Source organism: Trichoplusia ni, chromosome 14, assembly GCF_003590095.1.
Source record: "Trichoplusia ni isolate ovarian cell line Hi5 chromosome 14, tn1, whole genome shotgun sequence".
NCBI classification, from domain to species: domain Eukaryota; kingdom Metazoa; phylum Arthropoda; class Insecta; order Lepidoptera; family Noctuidae; genus Trichoplusia; species Trichoplusia ni.
In genome coordinates this window covers 10,204,322-10,232,316 of record NC_039491.1, presented here as the reverse complement: position 1 = coordinate 10,232,316, position 27,995 = coordinate 10,204,322, and the positions used below count along the sequence as shown (strand labels likewise).

At 35.3% G+C, this 27,995-nt stretch overlaps 1 protein-coding gene across 1 annotated transcript; it reads right to left on the bottom strand.

Annotated features, from left to right (window-relative positions):
* Positions 1 to 27,987, bottom strand: LOC113500831 (aminopeptidase N-like). The gene is made up of 15 exons (XM_026881726.1): positions 27,737 to 27,987; positions 15,167 to 15,363; positions 12,703 to 13,370; positions 11,092 to 11,247; positions 9,611 to 9,931; positions 7,676 to 7,859; positions 6,971 to 7,206; positions 6,340 to 6,520; positions 5,707 to 5,905; positions 5,029 to 5,303; positions 4,417 to 4,613; positions 1,868 to 2,035; positions 1,324 to 1,537; positions 680 to 827; positions 1 to 140 (listed from the first exon to the last, which is right to left on the bottom strand). The coding sequence occupies exons 2-15, from the start codon at positions 15,347 to 15,349 to the stop codon at positions 1 to 3; spliced, it is 3,270 nt and encodes a 1,089-aa protein (XP_026737527.1). The 5' UTR covers positions 15,350 to 15,363; positions 27,737 to 27,987.
* Between the last annotated feature and the right edge of the window lie 8 nt (positions 27,988 to 27,995).

The window sequence follows — 27,995 nt, the reverse complement described above, 5'->3', positions numbered from 1 at the left end:
CTAATATCTTAATACCCAGTAGTATGCCACCCCTCCCCCCCCCCTAGGCGGCGGGCGCGGCACTGGTGACGTCACGGGCGGGGCGGGGCCGGCCGGGGCGGGCGGCGCGCCGGCCGGGGCGGGCGACGTGGCGTTGTAGTCTGGGGAGAAAGAAAGAATAAACATTTATTCGTCGCTATGACGCATATCGCATATAGGACGCAATGCAGACAAGCAAATATAAGTTCAAACAAACGTACATTATAAAACAATAGAAACAAATAGAACAAGACAGAAAAAAAAGGCGTCACAAGCTCGCGAAATGGCCCTCGCTCAGCGTGTGCAGCGACCCTATGGACAGTGTCGCGGCGCTGATTGTCAGCGAGAAGAAATAATATTGGGTTTCATTATTTTGTAAGGATTCAAAATTTTGTACAATTAAATTATTGCGTATGAAAAAGGTGTTTCATAATGCACAAGTATCAATTTCAATCAATATGCGTCTGTTTGCATCGGTCACTAACGACCAAAAACATTTAATTCTCTGTAATGCTTGACATTCTTAATGATCTAAGTTGAAGGAATTGACGAATTTGTTTATTAAATAATGCATGAGCCTATGACTCTTTCTGATAGGAAAAGATAGACTAGTCCTATAGTAAAAATGACAACTGTAAAGATATAAAAAATGTATACTGACTAGTAACGAAGTCCTTGAACCACAGGTTGATCTCGTCGGCGTGTTTGTGCACCCACTGTATCCGCAGCTCGGCCGTGTCCACCAGCTTCTGCAGCGTCTGCGACATCGGCAGCAGCTGCGCCTTGTGTTCTAACGCGAAACTCTTCAACTGGAATGAGAACACATTGTTAGGCTTCTAACTTCTGCATGTTATTATGATACATGTTGTGTTTTGCTATTGGTAATCATCATGATACAATTTTGTTTCGATTGACAACATGACGTCATGTTGTCTTGGCTGATGTCAAACGGGATGTTAAAGACAGGATGACATAGTAAGGCTATTTATTACAATGGTATCGTTCTTTAAAGTTATTTAGCCCTGTAAACCTACGGGTTTACGGAGTAAGGTTTGCTAAAATTTCGCATATACATAATCAGACAGCTTTTGCTTAAAAAGCTTCTGTACTATCTTCTTAGTCACATGGACACCACATCCACGTTCAGAACAGTCCAGAATCGACAAAACGACGCACATAGTAGGTTTGTTGTGGTGACCTGTACCTCTCGGATATCCGAGTGTAATTTCGAGCCTAGCGGGGGCTCTACATTCCCTGGTTACTTATATTATGCCTAAACTAAATCTATATTAAAAAGATCCTTACCCTATCCAGCTCATCCTCCGTAGTAATGAACCCGAAGGACCCGCTGAGCACAGCGGGGAACATGAACGAGTCCATGTCAGTGAACTTGGTGTAGACCTCGTCGAACCTGTCTATGAGGAACTGTTGCGCTATCCTGGACCCTAGCGGTGGCTCCACGCTCCAGGCAGCTACCGCGTACTGCTTTGGTATCTCGGTTAGAGACTTTTCTAGTAACCTGTAATTTTTTGTAGGGTCAATGATTGAGTTTGTTAAGTTACTTGTAAATTGGGAAAGTCGTTGACCATTATGAAAAGCTAGTTTTATTTTGAATTCATAAATGTTTTAATTTAATATTGAGCTTGTAAAATCAAGGTTTTATTTAGGAATATGATGCAAGCGAAACCGAAATCAAAATCGCGCGAAACTAATTTCACTCCTAGATTGATTAAATTAACAAATCAGACTATCCAGGACAAAGTCCTCTGGATGACCTAGTACAAATACAAGGCCAAAATACTCAAGATTCAATTAAACACAATATTTATCAAGTATAAGTATGCCTCACATGGTGATGAGCGCCTCCTCGCGCGTACTGGGCAGACAGTTGATGACGAGGCTCTTGACGTTGGGGTCGCTGGAGTTCTGGAACACGCCCCACAGGAAGTCGAACTCCCGCCGCCCCCCCCCGCGCAGCGACATGCTGTACACCAGCGAGCGCAGGTAGCTAGGGATGCTGCCACGGGGAATGGACTTTAGTAACGGGATTTATAGTCGTCTTTGGGGTTTTCTTTAATAAAAAGTAGCAGCACAGTAGCAAGTTACCATGAATTCGAATTTCATAATAAAATAACGTTGCTACTCTAAAAAAAATATGTCGCATAACGTACACCTGCATTTCAGCTTTAAATCGATTCAGAAAGCAGATTTAAAACTTATTTGTATCGAGTTTATATATTTAGCTCTAATCTGAGGGCACGGCAGTGCCCCTGCCAAGTCTCGAGCAAAACGGGCACGGCCGTACCATCTTTTCTCGAAGCGATTCGCGGCTGTTTCGCCCCCCCTGTATCTTCGACGTGGACAAAGCTAGGAGTTTAGCTTTTCGGGGAATAATAGTAGGCATTAGAACAAGCTTAAGTTCGAAATTACATGCCAATTGAATTAATGGTTTAGGAGTTACGGTCGATCAAAGTTACACCATTTTGTCACTCACTGACTCACTGACAGATCATCAAAAATCTAAGGTACTTCTAGCAGACTTAGAAACTTCAAATTTTGCACCAAGATAGGTCCTTAGCCACATATAAAGGAAAAATTATAAAAACATTAAAAAATAATATGCCATAGAAAACAATTTTATATTTGCGGTTTGGCAAGAACATTATGTATGGATTTTGACTGCATTGTTAACTTTGTTCGTTGTTTAAGTACCTATTCAATTGGATGAATACATACATAGAATAGAAAAGAATAATATAAATGTAATACACAGACTATCATTAATACAAATTAATACATAAAATTCATAATTCATTAAATTAATAAAGCTAAAACTCCATTGTATTGCGATAAATATTGTATGCGCGCTCGATAGATGGCGTTGTACGTGTCTGAATCGCGCTATGGTTTCGTTACAAAGCGCAGTCTAAGTAGTACTTCAGAATAATTCGATAATTTTCATTTGATAGCGCCACCTGTCTATGAAAAACCATTTCGAAACTAAAAAATATTGTAGTGATAATTGATATTCGGAGAACTTTACGTGTTATTTAGTTTAGTTTAGCTATAGTTTGTAAGTTAGTAGATATATATATGCATATATATATAAGTTTAAGCTTGTTTACATTAGAAGTAACGAAGTCTCAGAGAAGAAACAAAAGAGATAGAGATAGAGAATGGGTTCTAAGCAAAGCAGTAGCTGAAGTCCTAGAAATTATGACACCTAAAAAAAAAGAAAGAAATACACTTACAAAAAATAAATGAGATCCCACCAAAAACATTAAATGTAAAAAAATGCCAAGTCTCTCGATGCAGTCTTTCCATCGTAAAAAGTTTTGAGATCTCATAGAAGCCAAGTCCTATTCAAAATATTTTGTAGTTATAAATCAACATTTAGTAATTGTATCAATAGTTTTCTTTATATTATAATTATAGTGACTTGGCAATGAGCACAAATTAAAAGCTGCTTGATGCCTGGAATTATGTGCAAATGTTACTGACGAGACCAGTGATCAGATTATTTGTTATGTGTGAATCATGATGGTCACTACCGACTACATGCTCCAATATAATAATTAAGAATACCTTACGGGCCATCGCTTTATGAAAGTAAATGAATCGAGAGTACACTAAGACTGACTGCCGTTGCCGAAATTCGGTTGGGACGACACGGATAAACCAAAAGAAAATTAATTTTGTGATATTAATGTTTACGCATGCGGTGTGTGTAACTTTCAACTCCTACAAATATGCCGTTTTATTTGTTTCTTCTTGTGCTCATTGCCAAGTCACTATAATTATAATATAAAGAAAACTATTGATACAATTACTAAATGTTGATTTATAACTACAAAATATTTTGAATAGGACTTGGCTTCTATGAGATCTCAAAACTTTTTACGATGGAAAGACTGCATCGAGAGACTTGGCATTTTTTTACATTTAATGTTTTTGGTGGGATTGAATGTACAAGAGACATTTTATGTAATTGGGATGAAAATCTTTACAATAGCTAAGACGGTTACATCTCAAAAATGTCCTCAAAGGCCCTTTCAAAACGCGAGTGTACTTCTGCGGATATCTTCTTATTTCAATTAGTACAGTTTCATAAATTTCGTAAGTATATAAAAACGTGCGACTCCCACACTGACGAATTTAATCCTTATGTCGCGGGAGATTTCACAAACATTCAAATCACATTCATGCTTAAAAACACCTCGACTCAGTACAAGTATTCGTGGATCACACAAATGCTTGTCCTACACGCTGCTACACGTCACGCAAAGTTTTTTAGAAAAAACGACTCGCGCACTAAGGACTTTAATCGGGCAGTCAAAGTGGGTTTGGCGTGGTGTCCTCAACCTTTCAACTACCCGTCTAGTCAGTAAATATACTTACGGGTTATTAGTAAGGTCGTCCTGCTTCATCCAGCTGTCGAACTGTTCCCGGGCCCAGGCGAGGCATCGCGGGGACTCCACGTAGCACTCCCACATGACGAGGTTCTCGATGAGGAAGGCTTCGTTGTCGTCCTTCGGCTTGCGGAGGCCGTAGTTCACGCGTTCTAACTGCGTAGCTAGGATTATTCTCATGTAGTCCTGTAAGGAAAGAAAATTAGATTTTTTGGAGATTTTTGAAAATTAGGATCTTTAGTATGTTGCAGTCTACATTTATTTTGTCCATTAAAGCTGGCGAAATAGGGGATAGATTGAAACATTTTTTGTTGTTGTGTGTAGTTAAGTTCTTAAGTTACTAAAGAATATGTAGAAACCGTCGGACTCCATTAATAAAATTATGTTTCAAAAATTCATAATGTATAACTACAGAGATTATATTCAGAAAATTTAATCAGTTAAGGTAAGTCCAAGGGATAAATCAAGTTTTAAAATAAAACGTTTGTTTTTAAACCAAGCGACAAAATGGGGAATGTAACTTAAAAAAAACGTCTAGATGGCGCTGTCTAAAACACTGGCGCCACCTACAATTTCACTTAAAAAACACACACAAAATTACCTGGAAATAAACATATCCGGACGTAGATCTCAAATTATACCTCAAGAAGGCCATATTATTGAGCAGTAAGTCCCAGACTAACTTAGAATCTTCACCATTTATCACGTAGGTGGTTAAACCTAACGCATAACTGTAGTTTAACTGAGAGACTTTGGCGAGGTTAAACGCGTCGTCGATTAACTGTGCTTTGGTTATAGGTGACTGTATTTGACCGGCTTTTAAGACCTCGCTGAGAAGTTCCCAGTTCTTCTTGTCGTAGTTAACTCTGTAGTATCCTGTGGAGAAATAAAAATTGTTATTTCAAAATTGTTCGGTATTTTGTTCTCTTTGTTTGGATTACTCTGATTGTTACGATAGCTTACGTAGTACTTTTATATGACTGACTTTGGCGCACTATTAAATCTCAGACGTTTCCCCAACTTAGCTCAACATATTAACTCGACTAAGAATGAACGATCGGCAACAAAATGCACCAAAAATATGAACAAATGTCGATTTACGGACTCCGAAAATTTAAAAAGCTTCTATTATATCAGTTTTCAGCTTGCTTTCCGTAGAACCAGTACGTTATTTTGTGTCTAGTGTCAATCTGTAAGGTGCCATGAACATACAGCATGAACACCAAGGGTTTTTTACTGATGGTGCCAACATCGTGACAATGACAAACATAGTACTCACCAATAGCATCAACATTGACATATAGCGCCTGAGTGTCATTGATCTGGTCGTCCACAATGCTGAACCGTCCCTTGAGCCAGGTCCTGGGCTGGCTGCTCCAGGTGTGAGGGGGGGCCTCCACCACGGCGTAGCTGATGGGGATGTGCCACAGCTGCTCCACCATCTTCGGGTAGGGCTCTTTGGCTGAGGAGAATAGGCGCTGCGGACGAATTGAGTGAATTTAATTGATAAAATGGAAATTTTGCGAGATGGGAAATGGTAAACTAATAGTAATACAAATATAGAAGATATATACAGAATGAGTAGATAGAAGATAACTTCCTACTTTTCCTATTATAAAAAGTTTGGCAATGTGGAGGAATGTTTGTTACTTTTACAGATGGATTTATGGATTTGAACGAAATTCGGTACTCAGGTAGTTGTATGCCTGTATTAACGCATAGGACAGGGGAGGATTTTGTCCCATTTTTAATTAGTAACGGGCGGAGCCGCTGACAACAGCTGGTAATAAAAAATATGTTGTTTAAAAACTGTCTATTTAAATATTCAATATGCCTATCCCTGGGCTGATGTTCTGCTAGGCAAAGGACTCCCTGTTGATGACATTTCGACATTACGATAAACAATCCTTACCTGTTCAAACTCAATTTTCCCAGTCGCGTAGTTCCTATTAACCTTGACTACGGGGTAACCAGCCTGCTTGGTCCAGGAGTTCATGAAGTCCACCACATTGAGGTCCTTTAGGGTAGGCTCCGATATTGTGGCCTTAGCCATCGCTGACCATAGGTCATTCTCTTCGGCGTTTGCAAACTTCCTACAATGATAAATATCGTAATCACTCTTGGAAATTATGGAAAATAGTGTAATAATGGAATACTAGTGCTTTTCTGAAAATATTAACTTCAACCCATCCAAATTACAAACTGGATAGAATTTGCTTAACTTAGACTTATTTCATCCACAATCTGATTTTTCGTAAGAGAAAATTTGGACTACTTTTATATTAAAGAAGTGAAGTGCAGATCGGGCTATATCTGTATAAATGTATCGATAAACTATATCACTAGTCACGCCCATTAAATATTTCCGACTTATACGGAGACTTCTTAATATCATACTTGCAATTGCGGAAGCAAGATACCACACTACACGGCTATGAGCGACATCTAACTTATACAACTGCAACATTCTAGACTTGGACTTTGGGAAAAAGGGGCAAAGACGCCTGTTATCTACATAAAAATAATAATAAACGAATACTTACCAATCATTCAAATAAACCACCAATCCTTTATGGAACAAGTCCTCAGATATCGTGTGGTTCAGCATACGTATGAGATTGGCCCCCTTTGTGTACGATATCTCATCAAACTTCTGCGATATTTCCGAAGCATCGTTAACTATACGAGACACGGGAGATGTGTTCTTCAAGGCGTCTGAACGAAGGAGGTCCATTTTGTCTCGGGAGAAGGATTCGAACATCTTCCATTCGGGTTCCACCTGAAGATAGATTGTTAAAAGTTATTTTAAGACGTATTTTAAAGGAGGTAAGGTTTAAAATGTTCTGTAGAAACTTTCAATTTTGCTGAAGGATCTTTAAGTTTATCTTAGGTATAATTTAATGCATAAGTGTTAGTACAAAAGAGTATTGCAGATGACATACAAGAATTGAAATTGTGATTCCATCATGATTCGAAATTTTGGAGCATTTTTATGTAAAAAACTAGTGAAGTGCGAGTAGGAGCGAATTGACGCGAATATGTTGGACCCTAAGAGGGTTTCCGTCCAACAAATTGGTCACACATCATATTAACGAAGCCAACCCTAAATATCATTAAAGGGAAAATCTTTTTTCAAAATTGTGTTCTCAAAGAAAGTTATTAATTTCTAAGTACAGAAGGTTTATTCAAATGACGACGAGGATTTTACCTAAATATGTTTGCAAACGTGTTGTACCAGGTATACTTACATGATCAACCCCCACATACTCGATATAGGTCGCGAATCCCTCGTTAAGCCAGAGGTCGGTCCACCACTTCATGGTGACCAGGTTACCGAACCACTGGTGAGCGAGCTCGTGCGCTATGTCTATGGCCACGTTCTGCTTGTCTCTGGGCACGCTCTCCGCTTCATCAAACAGGAGGGTTGTTTCTCTGGAGGCCAAGGTAGGTAAGATAAAGGTAAATGTAACATTAAACAGATTTTGAAGAATATTTTTACTATTTTCTCCTTCATTAATTATGCTCTGTAGGACTAAGTTCCAGTTCAGTTTTATATTATCTGGGTACAAGACATGTATGATAGATTCTCGCCAAGTGCTTTATTATAATTTGAAAGTTCAGTCTAGTAGTGCACCTATTGCTTTCTACTGCTGAACATAGCCTTAACCTAAGTTGAGCTACAACCCTCGGTAGTCTTTTTTATAGGCTCAAAGGAAATTGAAACTATAGTCGTTTTGGCAGTCTTATGGATATTTTTCGCTATTACATTTTTGGTGCTTATTTTTAACCGTAAGATGCAATACAAAAGTTAATAAAAAAGAGATAGAACCATTTAATTCAACGAGATAAAATAAACATATCCAGATATTAACCGTTTTCCGGAAAGTACATAAAAACAAGCGGTATTACTTCACCTATTTAGATCACATTTAAAAATAGTTTTATCTGTGTTACATTTACGGCCTACAATCTTCTCTGATAAGCCTAGTTTGGTTTAATTTACTCTGAACTAACGATAGTTCTACCACCAAACACAATTGGTATTAGATAGTCAACAGCCAAAATGACGTCAAGAGCCACAATTGAACGAAATGAAAAAATGATGTAATTTCGGAAAGGGAATCATAACAAGTAAAGGAGGTGTTTTCAAAATCGAATAAGAATATGGATCTGATCAGTCATGATACTCATGATAGGTACTATAATATCTCGAAATTTAATCCAATTTGCTTTTTCGCAAATTTAGTCTGGTTTTAAAGTACATTGACCGTTTGCACTGGCAAAGATTGAAAAAGCATTTTAGTATGACGCTTAGGACGACGGTCAAACGCTTCTAGAAGTTCATACATTTGGATGCCGGCACCAACGGTCGGCATAGATCTTTCTTATCATAGCAATCCTAGTTGCTATGTCACATGTGGACATACGTCATCGCATTTAACATAACTACGACGAAGCCCGCTAAACAATACAAAGTCAATAGGCCATAAATGTGCTAATTATGTCCTTCAATATTTACGTAATGTTTTGCGCTATAGATTATGTTAATACTTCCCTTTATGGATCGTTAAAATAATGTGACTATGATCATACTATTATAATTATCCATAATATTTTTGAAAAATATTAGAGAAACAACGTCTTTTTCGGGATTTTTTTACATTTTCAGTTCAATCGGAGCCCTTCATCATGAACTCAGTGTCTGTGGAATGTATCTACCTACTTATAGTAAATTAGTATGCTTTTTACCCGACTGCCAGGAGGGTTATGTGTTTAGCGCGTATCTTGTATGTATGTAATATTCTTTATTACCTTGTATCTCTAGAAACGTTGAATGGATTTTCACATTTGAGGTATCGTTAGATTTGTCTTATTAGCCCGAGTGTTCTTAGGTAGGTGAAATATAAAAAAAAAAAACAATATAGCGGCTGTTTGTAGCCATAATGTGAGGAAATAAAAATAAATCTACCAGGCATATTAAGTGGGGTATCAAAGTGAAGGATTTTAAACCCTGATTCTAAGTATGTACATAACTTGCATTTTTAATATTAAATGGAACGATAAATAAATAATAAAAAAAAAATCCTTAATCATGGGCTGACGCGGCGGGATTGCGAGTCCAACGTTCATTTAATAATATAATATAACAATGTTAGAAGAGGTTTGATATGAGTAAAACTCACCTAAATGTCACAAGACCCCAGTTCTCCATAGCTCCACTTGAGAAGTCAGGTATCGCGATCAGGTCCATCTTATCCAAGGCATATGGTACTCCGAACACTTCTTCATAGTACGCAAGGAGTTTTGGCGTTATGGACGCGGCGTACTTGGCTTTAGCCACCAGTTCGGGACGCGTCCAGATCTTGATGGGAATGGTCTTGTTGTCTTTGCTCGTGTAGTTGGTGTCTAAGGATTTGAAGTCAGATAGGACGAATGCGACGAGGTAGGTTGACATACGAACTGATCTGTCGAAGTGGGTCCACTGCCAGCCGGGCTGCTCGGGGCTGCGAACAAAAATGACATCAGAATATATGAACATTGATCAGTCTGGTGAAGGATGGTGGTGAATGTCTAAAATAGTAGTATTAGTATTTTTTCTGAACCCAGTCACATAAAAAAAACAGACGAATTCAAACCTCCTCCCTTTTTTGTCGGTAGACAAATATGTTATCGTTAATGCGTTTCATAAATTAATTTAGTTCGCTGAATTACTGATAAATTCTGATTCGAGTGACGTGCGCATATCACTGAAGAAAAGTTACTTAAAATTTATTCAGAATTTCCGTCCCTAACCCAGACTTGTTCAGTATTCCCAAACAGAAATACTTACTTCCATATTACATTCTCGTTTAGAACGTGCGCAAAATTACAAAATAATTAAAAACTCGATTGCCTGCTTTCAGAGTATACCGTTATCTGTGTAATAATTAACAAATAATTTATACGTGGATACGTAGCGAATTGATTTCATTGCGTTTCTTAGTCAGCTGGCCGGTTTCGAGGTTCAATTAGGCGATCGGCTTCGCCAGGGGCCTTCAGGCGGATTCAACTCTGACACCAGGTTGTACATCAACCAAATAAAAAATTGGATAGTAATAGATAATGAGAACCGTTACTTTGTTTATTGTTTTTTCGAGGATTCTTTTCTGCTTCGATAATGCAATTTTGTATGAATGAATAGGGAAAAATCTTGGGTGGTAACAATTTTGGACATAGGACGGAATGGTCGAAATTCTTGTCATGTCGCTTGTTCGTTCGGAGTCTGGGTATTTAGTGCACGTGACATGAATGTTTGTAAAGCCCCCGCGATGCAGGAATTAAATTCCTTTATGATCATCGCATTTGCACTCAATCAGAAAACTATAGCCAATTATCTCTTATTTTGGTTATTCGTGAGAATCCTCATGGACATTCACCTCCTTGGGGAATGAAGAGGCTAGTTTCGGACTCTTACTAACTAAACCTGAACCGCCGTGCATCGTATTCCGCCTTTAGTTGGTCCGTGGAAATGCAGAGTAATTCATCATACGCATTATATCCGCATCCTGCTCTGATTTTTTTCCATCGTTTGAAACACATGTGACATGTAATCTCAGCAAAGGTTACATCATAATACATACATAAGGCGACCTAGAACAGAATGAAACTAGTTGATAGTACTCACATAGGTTCCTGAGTCACAACCTTCATGTTAGACAGCGCAGTGATGTTCTCTGGATGAGCGATGCTGATTTCGAATTTGGCCTTGAACGCGGGTTCATCGAAGCAAGGGAATGCAGACCTAGCTGATGTTGGCTCGAATTGTGTGACTCCAAGGTTTCTGAAAGATAAATAATTCGATGATTTGATTTTTTCCCACGTTTTTATAAATACCCTTCTTGTTTGTTTGTCGTCCCAATTGGGTTTTTGCAACGCAGTTTTGAGGCACTGCCCGATAAGCTAGCAGGCTGATATTTTCATGGTGGTTTCAAATCTGATGACGATGCAATTTATAACTATTAAAACGACTGGACCGATTTTGATAAAATTTGAATGGAGTTTTAAAACGTTGGTTTTTAGGTTTGGATCTTAGATGTCTTTGAGATATTAAAACACAAGGCACGCCTGACTAAAAGGGACAGCTGGACTGATGCCGTTGTGGAAGCGAGACAGCTATGATCGGTGTTGTTACATCATTTTTTGACGGCAAAAATCCGGACTTAAGAGTTTTAAGTGCGGTTATCTAAAGATTCTGTCATCTTGTTAAACCACAAGGGTGTAATAGCAGGAGAAACTGTAGCAAGCCTGTAACTGGAAGTGTAGAAAATCAAAGGTCCTTTAAGAATATTTGGGTATCTTTCCTTTTAAAAAATAGGGGTCTGTCTTTTTCGACTGAGTATCAATCTTAGTTCGATGTTCTTGGACTTGCTTATCGAAACGATTAGCTAAGTAAGGTCTCAGGTCAAGTATGTCGGTGAATATTGAGGCTATTTTTGTTTTTAATCGAGTTATTTATATCATTTAGAATTATTTTCTAGTTTATTTACAATTTTTTTTATTTGACGAAAAGTAAGTAACTATACCCGTTTTATGAGTGTTTATTAAAATCACTATCTGTCTAGTCGCTGAAGTCTAGAAGCTGAAGTATTATTATTATTAAGAATGACTCAATCTAAAAAATGTTCACGTCTTCGTGAAATCATAAAAATAAATTATTAATTAACTGAGCATTTATCGAAATGACGCCATTTATTTTAGTTAAGAATATGAAGCATAACTTTGTTTGTTATAACTATTTTGTAATGTTTAAAACAAATTACTTACGGTATAGTAATAACAATGAGTCGACACGAGAGAACCGCATGATTTTGGTCCAGATTATTTAATAGATAACTGGCGTAAACAAACAAATCGGTGGTTTAGGCATTCTTCAAAGATACTGATAAGTAACTCTGGGTTTAGAGTTTATATTGTTACAAAAGTTGCTGATCATTTTGTTGAAATCATCATAATTACATAATTTACGTAGAAGCTATTCATTTTTTTAATTATAATATTGAACAACGCTATCTAGTCTCAAACCAAGCTAAGCTTCTATTATGAAAACTAGACAAAAGATGAACACATTCTTATATGTATATTTCTAAGCACATGCATATTATATTACACCCAGGTACGGAAAAAATGATTGTGCTTATCACACAAACATTTGTCCTGGGTGAGAATCGAACTCACGACCTTAGGTACAGCAATATGCCCGTCGCCAAAAAAAAATATAAGACATCACAATACTCACTTGACTTCATGCTTATCATTAATGTAAGTACTCTTATAAAATCCAGTAAGAGAGTTAGAGATGAATCCATCAAAGGAGAGCTGTAGTATATAGTCCACATCAGCCTTCAGCCCCGTCTCCAGCAGCAGAAGCAGCCTGTCTCCAGTCCCTTCTACAATTGATACTATTTTAATACTCCGTACAGCACTGCGGGTGATCTCAGTATCAACGGGCTCAGGTACAGCTGTGGTCACTGTTCTTAAAACTGTATCATTGGAGACAGCTGCTATAGACTCGGTAACATTAGCTACTGTTGCATTCTGGTCAACCTCTACCGTAGTAGGGACTTCAGTTGTCGTTACATTTTCTGGTGGAGCCGTAGTAGCTTCACTCACATCACGTTTGACTTTCCCATGTACAGTTTCAACTTTCTCATATATTTGCTCCGTAAGCTTGGCACTGCTTATTGTAAGATTCTTAGAATGTAAAATAATCTCTTTCACACTTCTGCTCGCCTGTATCGTTATGAATACGTCGCCAGAGTATGTTGAGTTGTCTAAGTCAGCTTTGAGTTTCAGTCTGTAGAAGCTTGGCACTACTTGAGTTGGTAGTCTGAGGTCTGGTGATGGAGACGCTGACTGACCAAATGGTTCCATTTCATCCCAAAAGTCTACTGGTTGTTGTGAAAGCTGGAACAAATAGAATTAACTTAGCCTTTATTTATAAAATTAAGATCTGTTGACATTAACCATTTCTTTGCCCCGTGAGTCATACATATGAACATTGCTATTGTTTAACTAGTGTCTGTTGGAAGGACGGCAAAGTTTTTAAATATGCCCATTATATTATCATATTGCAGCTGTCTAGAAGCAGAGAAGGAATTAATTATTAAATTATCTAACGCAGGTATGCCTACTTATTATTATTAGAACAGGGAAATTCCCATATTTATATAATTAAAGTAGATGTGATAACGTCTGACAAACAAAAACCCATATTGTTTATAATTATGAGTATTAATGATTTAAGTTAAAAAATAATAGGTAAATTAAATAAATCAAAAGACCTATTGCACATGAACTGTGTATTACTACAGGATGCTACCTGTCTAGTGCATTGGTCTATGGAGGTAGAATAGTCTCCATGTATTACACTCCAGATAATTCCAGAAAAACCAATGACTGACCTTTATTTAATTCAGGAATAAGCTAGATATTAGCATAGCATTAAAAAATACTTAATAACATATGAATTTTCTGAATGATTATTATGTGAATTAAATTAATCTGGCATAGAGGAATATAAAATTTGGTATTTAGTTACAATATAAAATAGTACCACATGATAGGCCTCTGTTCTGAGGGCAGTAGTACCGAAATATAAACCATGACACTGACAAAATATTTTTTTAACCAGTCTCAATGTGTTATCTTTTTTTTTAATATTGTTTGGCCAGAGAATATCTATGTAACTACTCATACCTCGCTTTTTTTTAATAAGACACAATATTGACTATCATTATTTTAGGTATTAATAACAAATTTAATAATTAACTTGAAAATGATGGACTTTATTTTAGTGACTAGTTAGAGCACATCATATTTGCTAGTTGCTTTAGGAAATTATATAATTAATATAATTGTATTGATTATCTTAAATCGTCACTACAAATATTGGTTCCTATAAATAACACAATTTTCCTTAACAAATTAATTCAATGGATGTTTTTTTAAATGCAACTGAATAGGACATCAACAACACCCTTAATTTAATGTAGTTTTTTAAATTTATAACGAATGCAATAGAAAAACGAACGATCATACTTGATTAACGTTTCTTTGGTATTTAACAATTTATTCAGACAAATGTGTATAAAATATGGACACAACGTGTTTTATTAATCAGTTTTACACACATCTAATACTTACAATTGCATTTCCATTAATAGTAACTCCGTTAAATATAATTAAAACGATAAATATACTCAAAAACATTTTTAGGCGATAACAAAAAATATCACAGGTTATAGAATGCAGTAGTAATTAAATACAACTTTCGGTTATTCAATACACGACCCGCATAATTACACTATAGTAAAACTAATATCAAAAAAAATATTCAATTTTATATGCACTCGCGCGGCCGCTCAAAGATCGATTGTCATTTTGACGTTTTAGCTTTTTCTGAGCAAGATATAGCCGGCACAAGTCACGTTTGCTCCGGACAATGTTGTTAGGCTTGTGACGTTAATAGCACTTCTATTCGTAAAAGGCAAAAAGCAGCGCGTAACTACGGAATTAAAGTTAGTTATATAAACATAATAAATACGGTAGCTTTTTAATTAAAATTGATAACGAATATTTATACAAGATATCAATTGAACTTGAAATCGGACATCGTCTCTTGGAATTGGTACGCACCAGATTAGATAACAGACTTCGTTTTTTTGTGTTAGCTTTTAAACATTATGCTATTTTAGACTTACCTTTATGTAAGTGAGGAAATGAACAATAACGCCCACAATCACTCCAATTATAATACAAAACAGTACTAAAGTGACGCAGACGCAATAGGACACAAATATTCCTCCTTTTCTGCCATATTGAATGGCTTCTGGTGTTTGAGACTCGTAAGCCAGGAACTGCTGCCGGCTGGTTGAGAGGGTCATGTTGCTAATTCATTCTGAAACAATAAAACCTACTATTAAAACAGTGTTAAGGGGACCTAATTAGGTAGTGTAGGTTTCTAGGTTAAATAAACATGTGGTTTACTGTTTACTGTACTATTATGCGTAGTCGTTCTGTACTGAAGCTTACGATGTCTGTATAGAAAAAGCTTTTTGCTTTCAGTTGATCTAACAATGCTTTTATTTAAATTATACATCGACCTTCACCTATTTAGAGGCTAGAATACTCTTTAGCACTAATGTTAGTGTTAATTTACATTTTTATTACATTAGTATTAATTAATAGTGTCTACTTTTAGTACGAAAATATAGCGTGACTATTTTGATATAGGTGCCTAGTTTATAGTTTATTGTTTTTGTTCAATTTATTATGACATGTTTATAAAGGTTCTAATTGAATAATAATTCTTTACGATCTAACCTGCTGGGTTTAAGTAGCATGTGATGGCAATACACTAAGTACTAGAATTTACTGTTTCCATGTACGGTATTTTTAGGGTCCATTAGGCAAAAAATAAAACCCAATTACAGAGTCTGACTGTACATCCTTAGGTTACAGATGGTGTATTTCTGTAGCCGCTATATACCAATACATACTTAGTGCAAAATTTGAGGTTAAGTAACGCTGTTTTGGTCATAAATTTGACACCCAACTGACTTCCTTATCTGTGGCCTATTTGTACGTAACCCACAGTGTTATGTTTCCAACCCGTACTTGACCGTTTTTTATGGTCAAATAACAAAATGTATTCTATTGTAAGCGACTATAATGACCAATATATTATTGTCTTATTTTTACAGTTATGTTTAGTTATTGCAGAACATTCCGATTTATTCTTAGTGCTTTTAATAGTAAGAACATATTAATATGGATGCCAAACGTCAGTTACAAGGGTTCAAAATGAACGGTCGTCGGGTAAAGACGTATGGCATTGAATTTCTAGTTTTTGTATATAATATTATCCGTAACGTTTAAATATGGGTTTTTACCTCTTCGATTCACAAGTGAGTATGTAAAATTTTCTGAGAAATTTATCTGTGATTATACTTCCTTATTTGAAATGGGAATTCGTGTTGGGTGTTATTGAGTCATTCGTATTTTAAAAAGGACCATCTTTTTATTCAGAAATAATTATACAGCAATATTATGGATTTTGATAGTAACTATCGTGAGAATGATTCATTATTAAATAAATACTTAATCATGAGCAGACGCGGTGACTCGCGATCGTTTGCTCATGATCAAGGACTCCGGTTGGGTCCGAAACTAGTCGATAAATACGCGTGAGTAAACCGTACATCATTTAATAATATTATCGATTCATGAAGGTTGGAAATGTGGGCTTGTGACGCAACAAGTCGCAATTTTTCGTGGTCATTATCATGGGACTTTCTTTTTACATAACTCTAAGGGTTTTAGGTTCAAATACCTAAACAGTCATTATAAGTAAACAACTTCTTTCTTTTCGACCTATAATTTCTAACTTTTTTCCGTGTCGATTACGAAAACTATTCATAGAAAAATCGACCATGCTCTCAGATACTCTACTACCTCTTTTTAAAGTAAGAAGGATACAGTAGCGGAAGAGAGATGAGACAGCGCTCTTCAGCGTGTATAGCGCTTTCTCGCTTCAACAACTGCTCAAGGCTTACTTTGTGAAGAGATGGTAGTCCGCCAGTTCTTTCAGAAGTTTGACATGAATCAGCTGTCGTAACAGTCAGCAACAAGTGAGTGGCCTTCATGGCGCGATCCTGACGCACCGCGGCCAGCACGAGTGCTACAATACGCACGTGTTAACTACGATAACAGTGAACGCAGAAGACTTCTTATACAAACATTCGTTATATTTGATCTGTGTTGGCTATGTTGGCTCCAATGTTGGCTATTGGCAATTTGCTATGTTGGATTCGATAAGTTATTTTTTGCGTAGTTCTTTGCTGTTGCTGTAACGCCTGGAAGTGTATTTATTTTCTATATTTCTACATCTTACTAGATACTAAGTTTTAAGAAACTTTTCTTCCGAAACTAGATACCCACCTTCAAATTCTAATCAACCACATCCAAAAGACACATAATCTAAAACACTTTAGAATGTTCTTAAAATCTCATTTATTTAAAGAGTTTTGCTATCAAAAGCAACCATGACCAACGATTGATCGATCAACGGACGGATCGGAAACGAATCGGCGATTTCATTTTGCCGATAAGACGTGTGCAAGGCGGAGCGTACAGCGCCCGACTCGTTCGAGATGGCGGCTCGAGGGAGGGAAATATTCACGCATGCGCCATGACACGCGGAAGATCAGATGCTTCATACCTATGCTTCAAACATGACATATATCTACGTACTATTCTGCTTTCAGCTGGCGGTTTTCAAGCGAGGGATAGAAGAACGATTAATCTCTTGATCTGTTGATACGACTTGCGGTTTAAATGGATACTTTAACTTGTGTACGAATGCCATATAACTGGAAAGGGTACAAAGCCTGTGACCTCTCATAAGTTGATCTTTGAGGAAATGTACGGTAATTGGTAATAATGTGGTTGGGAATCCATATTATTATGTTTCCTTACGGAACCATTGTTAAGATAAAAATTCTTCTTGTGGTTACTTACCACATCGTTACGTTGTAGTCATAACTACATGTAATACCTAATCAACTTTGATTTATTACTGCAGTCCGAGGCTTGTTAATCCGTAAAACACAATTGACTTGAAAAATTGACAAAACAATTTGAAAATATCTAGGTTTTCATCAAAAATTAATGTCAAAATTTTAGAAAATTTCTCTACGTTAAAAAAACTCAATTTATGTAGTTACCTAGTTCTTAATGAGTTTTCAGTGCTGCGATAGGTCAGATTACCCATGAGCACTGATTTGATTTAAAATAAATGAATCCAGGACATTCCATTTTTTCAATAAATAATCACAAGGTAACGGGAACCACCGTGCGCTGTAAACTGAAATCCACGCGGACGGAGTCGCGGGCAATAGCGAGTACTAAACTTCCTTCCTACAACCGTATCATAATATCGTCTTGCTATATATTCACGCATTGTCATCATTGTCACTGACGACACCGGCCTATTATTACCTAGCAGTCATTACAGTAAACGTTGCAATGCCAATTACAAACGCATTTTGTGCGGTAGCGGCAGCGTGTAATTATTTACTGTGGTAACACTGAATGCTCGTGGTTTATTGTTGGAGTCGTTAATATGTCTCAGTTTATAGCCTTTAAGAAAAAAAAACTGAACAAAAAAGGTTGGTTATGTTGTTCCTTGCGTAGAGTTTAAATTAAGTTTTTTTATTTAAGGTTACTTAATAGGGATGATTGGGTATAAAAAGAAAAAATCTCATTAGTCCCTCAGTTAGATAATTGAAAAGTATGAGACATCATTCACTGTTATTTGGACAATTTATGTTTGCGGGATAAATTAAAAAGTACGTATCCATTATTATACAAAAAACTACAAGACGGACACTGCAAAAAAATTGTCATCATCCCTATTAAGTGAACCATTGGTACTTATATCGTTCAATTACAAATCAAATGGTTTCTTAGAAGTTGAAGACCCATGGGTAATTCAGCCGACCAATGCAATGAGGTATGTCGCGTTGCATACTATATAATTATTAGGCGCCAGTATGAAGTTATATAATATCTAGTTGTCTACTCAGGTTATAGGTAACATGAATAAGGTAAGTCTGTTACAAAAGTATTATTAGGAACATTGAAAATGGTCTATGCCATATGTATTAAACTCATAGTCTACAATGCCAAACCCACTGAGAGAGACGTGTTGAGGGTTCGATCCCCGCGTATGAATAGTGTTTGTGTGATCCGCGAATGCTTGTCTTGAGTCTGGGTGTCTTTGTGCTTGTGACTTGAACGGGTGTGAAATCCCTCCCGACACAACGATTACTTTCCTTAATTCAGGAGTTGTTTTTTTACTAGCATACTACCTTTTGGACATAGTTTAAAACATGAGTTAAATCTGGCCATGATTGCATGTGTACTTAAAATTTTTATCTCTAACGCCATACAAACTAAAACAATTTGGCATGTAGTAATGTGATATCTATTATCTCATAACAAATACCTAAACATATCACTTCTGGCTCAATATTCATTGATAAGTTGTGATGTATGTAGTAGTTATCGAATTAATGAAAACAAAATAAATTACGGTAACATGACTTGCAGTATTCTAATTTTTAGCTTCATCTATTGGTTAAATATGAAAGATAACACTGGCTATGGAATGAAAGATCGAACGAAATAGTTTTAGTAGTAGTTTCGACCGGTTTTTGACTAGAATTTCGATGACAAATTAAAACTAAACAAGACTCTACAAAACCTTGAAAAATGAGTTCTGGGTGTCAAAGGTCTCATGTCAAATATGGTATTTAGCTGAAGCTAGTAAAACTGAAATTAACCCCAGGAATAACTAGGCAGCAAACTCTATTAACCTAAATAATTGATTGATGTTTAATATAATAATTATGGCAAAATTAAATACTTAACGTCTACATTCTGTATAATACAATATTGCATTTGTTTCTACCGAATCTTTATATTTGAAAACATAGCCTTCATGTTAAATCTCTTTCAGTCGCGAAACCTTGGCAAGCTGAACGAATTATACTGAAATTGACAGATAACATGACTGTTTTTTTGTCTGTCTGTCCGATTATTACTCAAAGCCGCTCGCCATCTTTTGTTTACCATCGCTACTTAAACGTCACTTTGACAGCTGCCACTGTCAAAGTCGTTTATGCGTTTGTGATTTGGAGAATACATCCAATACCAAAAGTTAACAATGCAATTTTATGAAAATATAAAAAAAGCAAACTCAAGGAACAAATTCAACCAGCTTACGTCAATTGTCTACTTTTTTTTAAAAGATAATTTTACAAGGATTATAATGTGATGATATTCAAAGTTTTTTTTTAAGAATTTAAATTGTGTCCTTAGCGTATGTATTATACAGCTAATTCAATCAATCAATAAGACCTTGTCTACGTCCACTGGTGGAAGTAGACAGCTCGTATTTAAAATTTTAGTCGTGAGAGTAAGATAACACAAGAAAATCTCTTTTAAACCTTCATTATACCCACTGTAGGTAGGTTCTTAATAGTCCCTAAGGTGACCTTACTGACTGACTTTAGTAAGGTCAGTAAAACAAATTATGGGAAATGCTTTATTGTCACCGATTAGACCTTAATTCGTTTAACAGTAACAAGGAGGAAGAATAGCGCGTTCACAAGTACTTAGTGGTCTTTAGTACCTACATATTAGTGGATAAGAAGTACAGTTTTTATTGGTGCTTATTAAAAGGTGTTTTTTTTTAATTGATCCTTGCTTAGATGTTAAGCTATATTCCTTATACAAGAATATCACGCTGGCAATTTTTTTTTAGTTTTATTTTGACGCACAATTTTAGAATGTTCAGCTGATAATAAATGACTAAATACGTTGTATTAGAAAAAAATCAATACATTTTGCATAGCGTGACATCGTTTGTTTTTGAAATCAACACAATAACAAAATGCATTTAATTTCCATTGGTTATGGTCCATTTTGCAATGCATTACCATTTTGCTTCACCATCTACAGTAAATAGAAATCCGTTGGAAGGTCAAGTTCTTGTACGTTCGACCGCAGAAATAATAACCATGGTTGACGAAAAATCAACCTTAGCCTTTCAAAAATAAGGTACTGTTTGGCAAAGTGATTGGTTATGTTAGACTGACTGTACAACGTTAGTGAATAAAAATATTTAACTGAAAGTAAAGTTGGAAATTATGCGCTGTTTGAAGTTGTAAACATTAATCTGTAGCTATTATGTTGAGAAATAGCACTTTACGGTTTATAGAAGGTTTTTATATTTACTAGTAGCAAAATTAAATTTAAAAAGTAGATTTGCCGTACTTCAGCATGAATTTATAACGAAAGAAACGAATATTTTTTTGACAAGACTATTAAATTAGCTTATCGCAGTTTTGCTTGGTATAATAAATGCACCTGTAGATAAACCACTTATCTAAAATTACAATAGCTATCCTCTAAAGCCTTATATTCTCTACTATACAAGCAGATTATAAAATGATACAAGAAAGTCATTTAATCCTAAAAAAAAGAGATAAGCACGATAAATGCTCAGAAAAAGAAACAAAATCGAACGCACGATTTAAAATTTAAACTACGAAATGTATTCCGCCATTGCAGTGCGCGAAACGTGATCAATGAAAACGAGTGAAATTTAAAAACGGAACGTGGAAAATTTTAATCGTATATTAGCAGATTTTCTGCCATTGCATTTTTCTCGCATCGCATTGTTACGATATACGCAGAAACGTCGATATGTCGATACAGGGACTATGTCCAATGGTGTATCGGTATTCCGTGTCCAATGCGTATGCGGGCACGCCGATAACGCCGCATCGCATTGAAAAATTTACTTAGTTATGAATAAATTAGGTATTATTATTCATTTTCATTATATTTTCTGTACTTATTAGAAAATAATACTTTTTGGAGGGATTGTAAGCGTATACGCGGGTAATTTGATGAAGTTTTTATTTAATAAAGGAATTTACTGAATGACTTGACTTGAATGTTTGAGAAACCCCTGCGATCAAGGGTTTCTCAAACATTCAAGTCACATGTAGAAAGACACCTAGAATAAGAATAATATCTGTATTTACTGTATCGATTTTCAAAATTCTTTTAACACTACAAAGCCATAAATCAAATTGTTTACCTCCCAGAACTATAGATGCAAGTTAGCTAAGTACAGGACAATCCAGAAAAACCTAGAGTTAAGCTGTGAAGTGTTTAAGAAATAGTGTTTCATACTGATAACTGATAATCTGCATGGCGCATTCCTCTCGGTGATCTAATGGATATGATGTGACACATCAATTAGATCAGCAAAATGACCTATTTTACGTCTAGGTAATCTAACATCGTAAAACTGTAATCCACAAAGATAAATTAACTCGCTACTCGGACAAATATAATGAACGTATATTATGAACTTAGCCAGATATTATGCACACGGCATTTTTTAGCCTACTGTTACCGAAGGGTAAAAACAGAACCAAGTTACCGAGGCTCTGCTGCCTGTTCTTTTAAAATAATTGATTTTTTTAAGTTGTATGTGTATTTTCTACTGCCGCTATAAAAAAAATAAAGTAAGAATAAACAGTCACAATTGTCACCGTCATAAATTCGTTGATGGGTGACAAAATTTAATAAATTTTACTTTTGTTAATAATTTTTTTGTCACTCAACTGTGATCTGGTTTTCTGTAACGTCTTTAATAATATCATAAATGTTACTTGGAGCATGGGCTAGCTAAAATAAAAATATTGCCACTTAAATTGTAAATATTTTAAACTGCTAACGTTTAGAACAACTCCACTTATATGTTCTTATAATTTTAAAGAATACTAAATTAATTAAATTTATTTTCGGTCCCTGCCCACCCTTTCCTCACAAAGTCTAGTGGGTTGCAAAATCGCACGTTTGATGTTAGCTAACGATTACAATTGCTAAAGTAGTGACATCACCTTGACTCCCACTGTTATTCATTTCCCTTTCAGATATAACCGGGATGCAGTATGCACTTACACATTATTCCTACTTAGTCCAGCTTCTTAGTGAAGTCCTTGGAGGCAAGGAGCTGCGACTACTATTAAAGGTGAAGATAATAAAAAATACACCCGTGATACAAGAAATAACTTTTAGGAGTAGTTCTTATTAAAAGAATAATTAGGTGTCATGCATTATTAATTATTAATGAAAAACGTTGTGTTTTAACGCCACAAAAAATGCTGTCAGTGACAACTTAATCAGTCCTGTACTCGTTCAGTTCTAAGACACTTTTATTAAGTCATACAATGTACAAAAATATTATAACAAGCAACACATGTTAATTTCGAATTTCAATAGGAAAAATATAGGAACCTCTGTAGTTTCGATTGAAAACATGTTGCCCATCACTTCTTAGTCAATTGAGTTTATAAAAATCTAACAGTTTATAGACAATGTGACATTATAGGCATGAGTGAACTTTTCAATGTATGGAAATAACATTATTTAACGACAAGTGACGTCACTTTACAATCATCAGTCCAATATCGGAGCCATTTATTTTCGCAGTAACTGAACACCGAACACGAAATTGAAGGTGATTAAATTGTTATAGGATGTTCAAATAAAAACACGATATTTGCATAACGTTTGCGAAGGAAATTGAACATAAATCTTATAAAGAAATCAACGAGGACGTATTGGTTAATATTACCTACATAGGTACGGTCAACAATAAAATTGATTAAGAAGATTTTTATTTTTTTAATACGTAGAAAGTGTTGCGAATCTGATAATATTTGCAATTAAACACAAATAATACAATGAAGTTACGTCCGCCATAAAACTTGTCACTATAGAAGAAACAAAGTCTGATTTTCTCAGAGAACTGCGTTTCTGAGTTCTGAGTTTCTGCGTTTCTGAGCGAAATCTAAGTTTGTAAAGCTATTATAGTACTATTCTCTATTATTCGCCATTGGCGCGTTTAGCCAGGTTCGGGTCCTATTCAAGGTTTGAATTATTTCACACCTGTACCTATTATTTGCTTATATGCATAAAAAAACCAAGTAAATAAGCCACCTTAAAATGAAAAATTAAAAACGCACGCTTGAATTTTCTATATTTACTGAAAATTACTGGCACTTTGCAAACCTGATCTGTTTATTGACTTTTGTAGGTGAGCGTACGAGTAGCATGGATACTATAATCACGACTGTGGCCTATTGTCTATAACATGTGGTGCCCGTAACAATGTTGATGATACATTTTCCTCTATTATTAATTTACTTATTTACTTATGTATCTTAAAATATACCTGTAGCATTTTTTCTCTTTGACGTAAGTTCTTGTTTACTAGTACTGTTTATTTTTATCATTGAAACACTTGTACAGATGCATTTTAGCAATTCCGAGCGAAAGGGTCCAGTAGGGCATTAAAAGGGCTGGGATGATTTTACCCGTTGAAGAACCAGAAATATTTCACAAACAATTTTGAATACAACCCAAATGACATTTCTACAATCCTTAACGTCCACTCAAATGTATGGAAATTATATCTCATTTCTATTAATCACCTCATTTACATTTGCTTTTTTAACGTTGCCTCTGAAGTTAGCCAGAGCGCCGACTGACTGTTTTACCGGACAACTTAGACCTGTCATGTCCATGTACATTTAAGTATATTCTACGGTTGGTATTCATCAAACAAATCCACATCTAAGTGATAACTTCAGGGCCTCATGATCTAAGTTGCGTAAAAGGTACCTAGTTGTAGTATTTAGAGCAGAAATATAATAGTGTTTTGTTTTTTATTCCAACTTGATACTAATTCCTTTTCCTGTGTCCGAAAGGGTCCACTATTGTTTCTTTCTTCAAATGTTTACCACCTAAGCCTGCATTATGGAACGAAATATCATCATCATCCATAGCTTTAATCCTCCCACTGCTGGGCATAGGCCTCCCCTTTCTCGTGCCAATTTCTACGGTCCTATACTAAACTCATACAGACGAACGAAATATATAATTAAGTAATTGACTAATGAAAATAATAATTATCCTTATTACACTAATGTAATAATACACTAATTATACCTAATTATAATTCTATTGTTATATAAATTTATCTAACTCTTCTAAATTTAGAGATGATGATGTGTTAACGAATTGTTGAAATGAATGTCTAATTGAGTCCAACAACCACTTGTTATTAATAAATGTAAAACCTAAATAAAGATTAATATGTACGGAACCGTTAAATAATGAGAGTTATTCGTGAGAAGGTGGAATGTTTCTTATAATACGGATGAAACATGATCTAGAAGTTAATGTTTAAATAATAATCAGTGAAAAAGAAGAAATGTGTGACTTGTAATGTAAGAAGGTTAAGTCTTAATTTATATTTTTTGAAATAAGATCGACAACATGTGAACTGCTTCGTATAAAAAAAGACATGACTGAAATTTTATGGTATCTTGAAATTAAATATTTTATGGATTAATTCATTTTTAGGTTTTTTTTTATTTAAACAAGGACAATATCAACTTATTACTGATTACTTAAAATTGTAGTAAATTATATTTTTTTTCCCCGCAGTTTTTATTTTTTTTTCATTCATAACACGACCTTCTCTAGACAATAATCAATACAACAAAAAAAGAATTACCGAAATCGGTCCAGCCGCTCACGCGTGATGCCGTGACCAAGGGAAATAGGGATTCATTTTTATAATATTAAACATATACATTAACTCATCTAAACAACAAATAGCATTACCTAACAGACACGAAAAAACAATTTAAAATTGCACGCTTGAATACGCAAAGAGACAACGGTTTATAGTTTACATAAAAAGAGGTTTTATTTATTTATTCAGATGGGCGGTGTCCCACTAGTTCACTTACACTGAAACCACATGCACAATGTCAAACATACCGCTTTGTTTTTAAAGACGATTGTGTACACATAGTTACAGAGTGCAGTTCTTCAAAATGGACGGTTTTCATTTGTATGAAAACCGTCCATTTTGAAGAACTGTAACGACAAGAGTGCATGATTGGAATTTTGATTTTGTATTTTTTTCGCTTAAACTACATTATAATTAGATTTAATGATAACAGCGTTGTAATACACGCAATTGATACTACATTATCTTTGGGTTTGTTAATATAATTATTATTAATATTCATTTTATGTTAACAGGTTTAATCATGCGAGATCTTTTTGGAGTATCAAGATTATCTTGCAACATATTTTTTCTATTGTATTTTTTAAATACAGTATGTTATCCCGAAATGTTATTAACCAGTCAGTAGGACTGTTTCTCTCTCACTTTTTTTATCTAAATGAAGATTTCTTCAGTCTCTTCAGAAATCTGAATGTTGTATTTAGTCCACTAACTAATATTATTGCCATTGTGGCCAAATCAAGAAGTGTTTAATTGTAGTAGGTCCATTCATGCACTTTCAAAACGATACCTATAATGACTCTAGTTCGAGGTTCTAAAATATCATTCCTAAGAAGAAGAACCGGCACAAAAATCCATCAATCCGCATGTAATGGCAGAGTCTTACGCTCGGAGCTGCCTAGCTGTCTTGCCTCTTGTTACTTTTTATAATATTATGGTAATTAAAGTAATCAACAACAATGTTGACAACTCAAAGCTTGAAATAAAATCTCCAAAGATGTAACAGTTGTATCGTCTCACTTCTATGACCAAAAAGTAGGTAAGTAGTAGGTCTGCACTAGTCTGCAGTATGGTAAAAAACCGTACCGAAGAATACAAAAATTATGAATGATCAGCCTGTCCTTTTGTAATCTACCCCAAGGTATTTTGTTTACACTCGCAGACAAATAATAAAATAACCCTGCGATGTTATCAATGCACAATTTTACGTACTTACTACATAATATGAAGAAAATATAGGGTAGAAGATAAAATAAGCAAATGGCGTCGAAAGTGGATCAAAAACATTTTAGAACTCATAACTTTCAAATGTTTTAAAAGCATCATGTTTTCTACTGGTATTCCAAATTTGAACAAATCGAATTCGTTTAAACATTGACACTTTGACACATACACAAAGGCACCAAAACCCAGAACAAACATTTGTGGATCACTAAAATGCTATCCGCGCATTCATTCTATTAGATGATACATTAATATTAAAAACACAATTTACTCAACTCAGGCTTAACACGATTTCCTAAAAAACAATTAAAAATTAAGTACGGTAAAAGGCTTGTAACAGAATTAAAGATTTCACAATTCATTGACACCTAAATCTCAATTGTTTAAAGTTTATTTATTTTGACCGTATTTTAAAACGACTTGCACTAACCTTTATTTCAAATATAACCGATAACTTTGTTTTAGTACAGTAACCACACTTTCACTATCGACGACACAATAACTCACATACCTTCCTTTACCGGTACTTTTGAATATTTGTCCGCGTACTTAAAATTACAATAAACAACTGACATTCCGTACACTACCATTACGGTACTATATAGTAACAATATTAAATTATTCTATTAACGCGAATTTATTTATTTATTTGTTATAACAGTCACTGGCTGGCTTATGTCTTGTGATCAAACAATAACTGATTCATTCACCATAAGGAGGACAACTATAATCAATACAAGTATTATTATTACCTATAATAATGGTGAAAAAACAGCACCTAAATTGTGCCTGCAATTGTTTTAACGACTTAATTTAAATACAATGCTAAAAATATTAAAAAAAAAACAACAAAACCTACCGTCACAGTCCAATTTCGATGATTCCAAAACACACTGGCCACTTATTAAATAAAATTAAAAATAATTTAACACTTAATATTTGAAAGTATTGGAATAAACAGTATTCGAAATTCAAATAAACCGAACGTCTACGAGCTGTGAGCGCGGCTCCAATCTATGGCGATATGCACGGTCCTACCGTGAGCGCAATTTACGTATTCAAAGACCATTTAACATCGACCCCTCGCACACCTGTGTTTTAATCTACAGCTGTGTCAT

Excerpts from the sequence above, each read along its gene's own strand:
- LOC113500831 (XM_026881726.1), bottom strand. The coding sequence starts at position 15,349 with ATGACCCTCTCAACCAGCCGGCAGCAGTTCCTGGCTTACGAGTCTCAA. Across the intron at positions 1,538-1,867 it reads GAGGAGGCGCTCATCACCAT|GTTACTAGAAAAGTCTCTAA; the intron begins GTGAGGCATACT and ends AAAAAATTACAG. Across the intron at positions 828-1,323 it reads CGGAGGATGAGCTGGATAGG|TTGAAGAGTTTCGCGTTAGA; the intron begins GTAAGGATCTTT and ends TTCTCATTCCAG.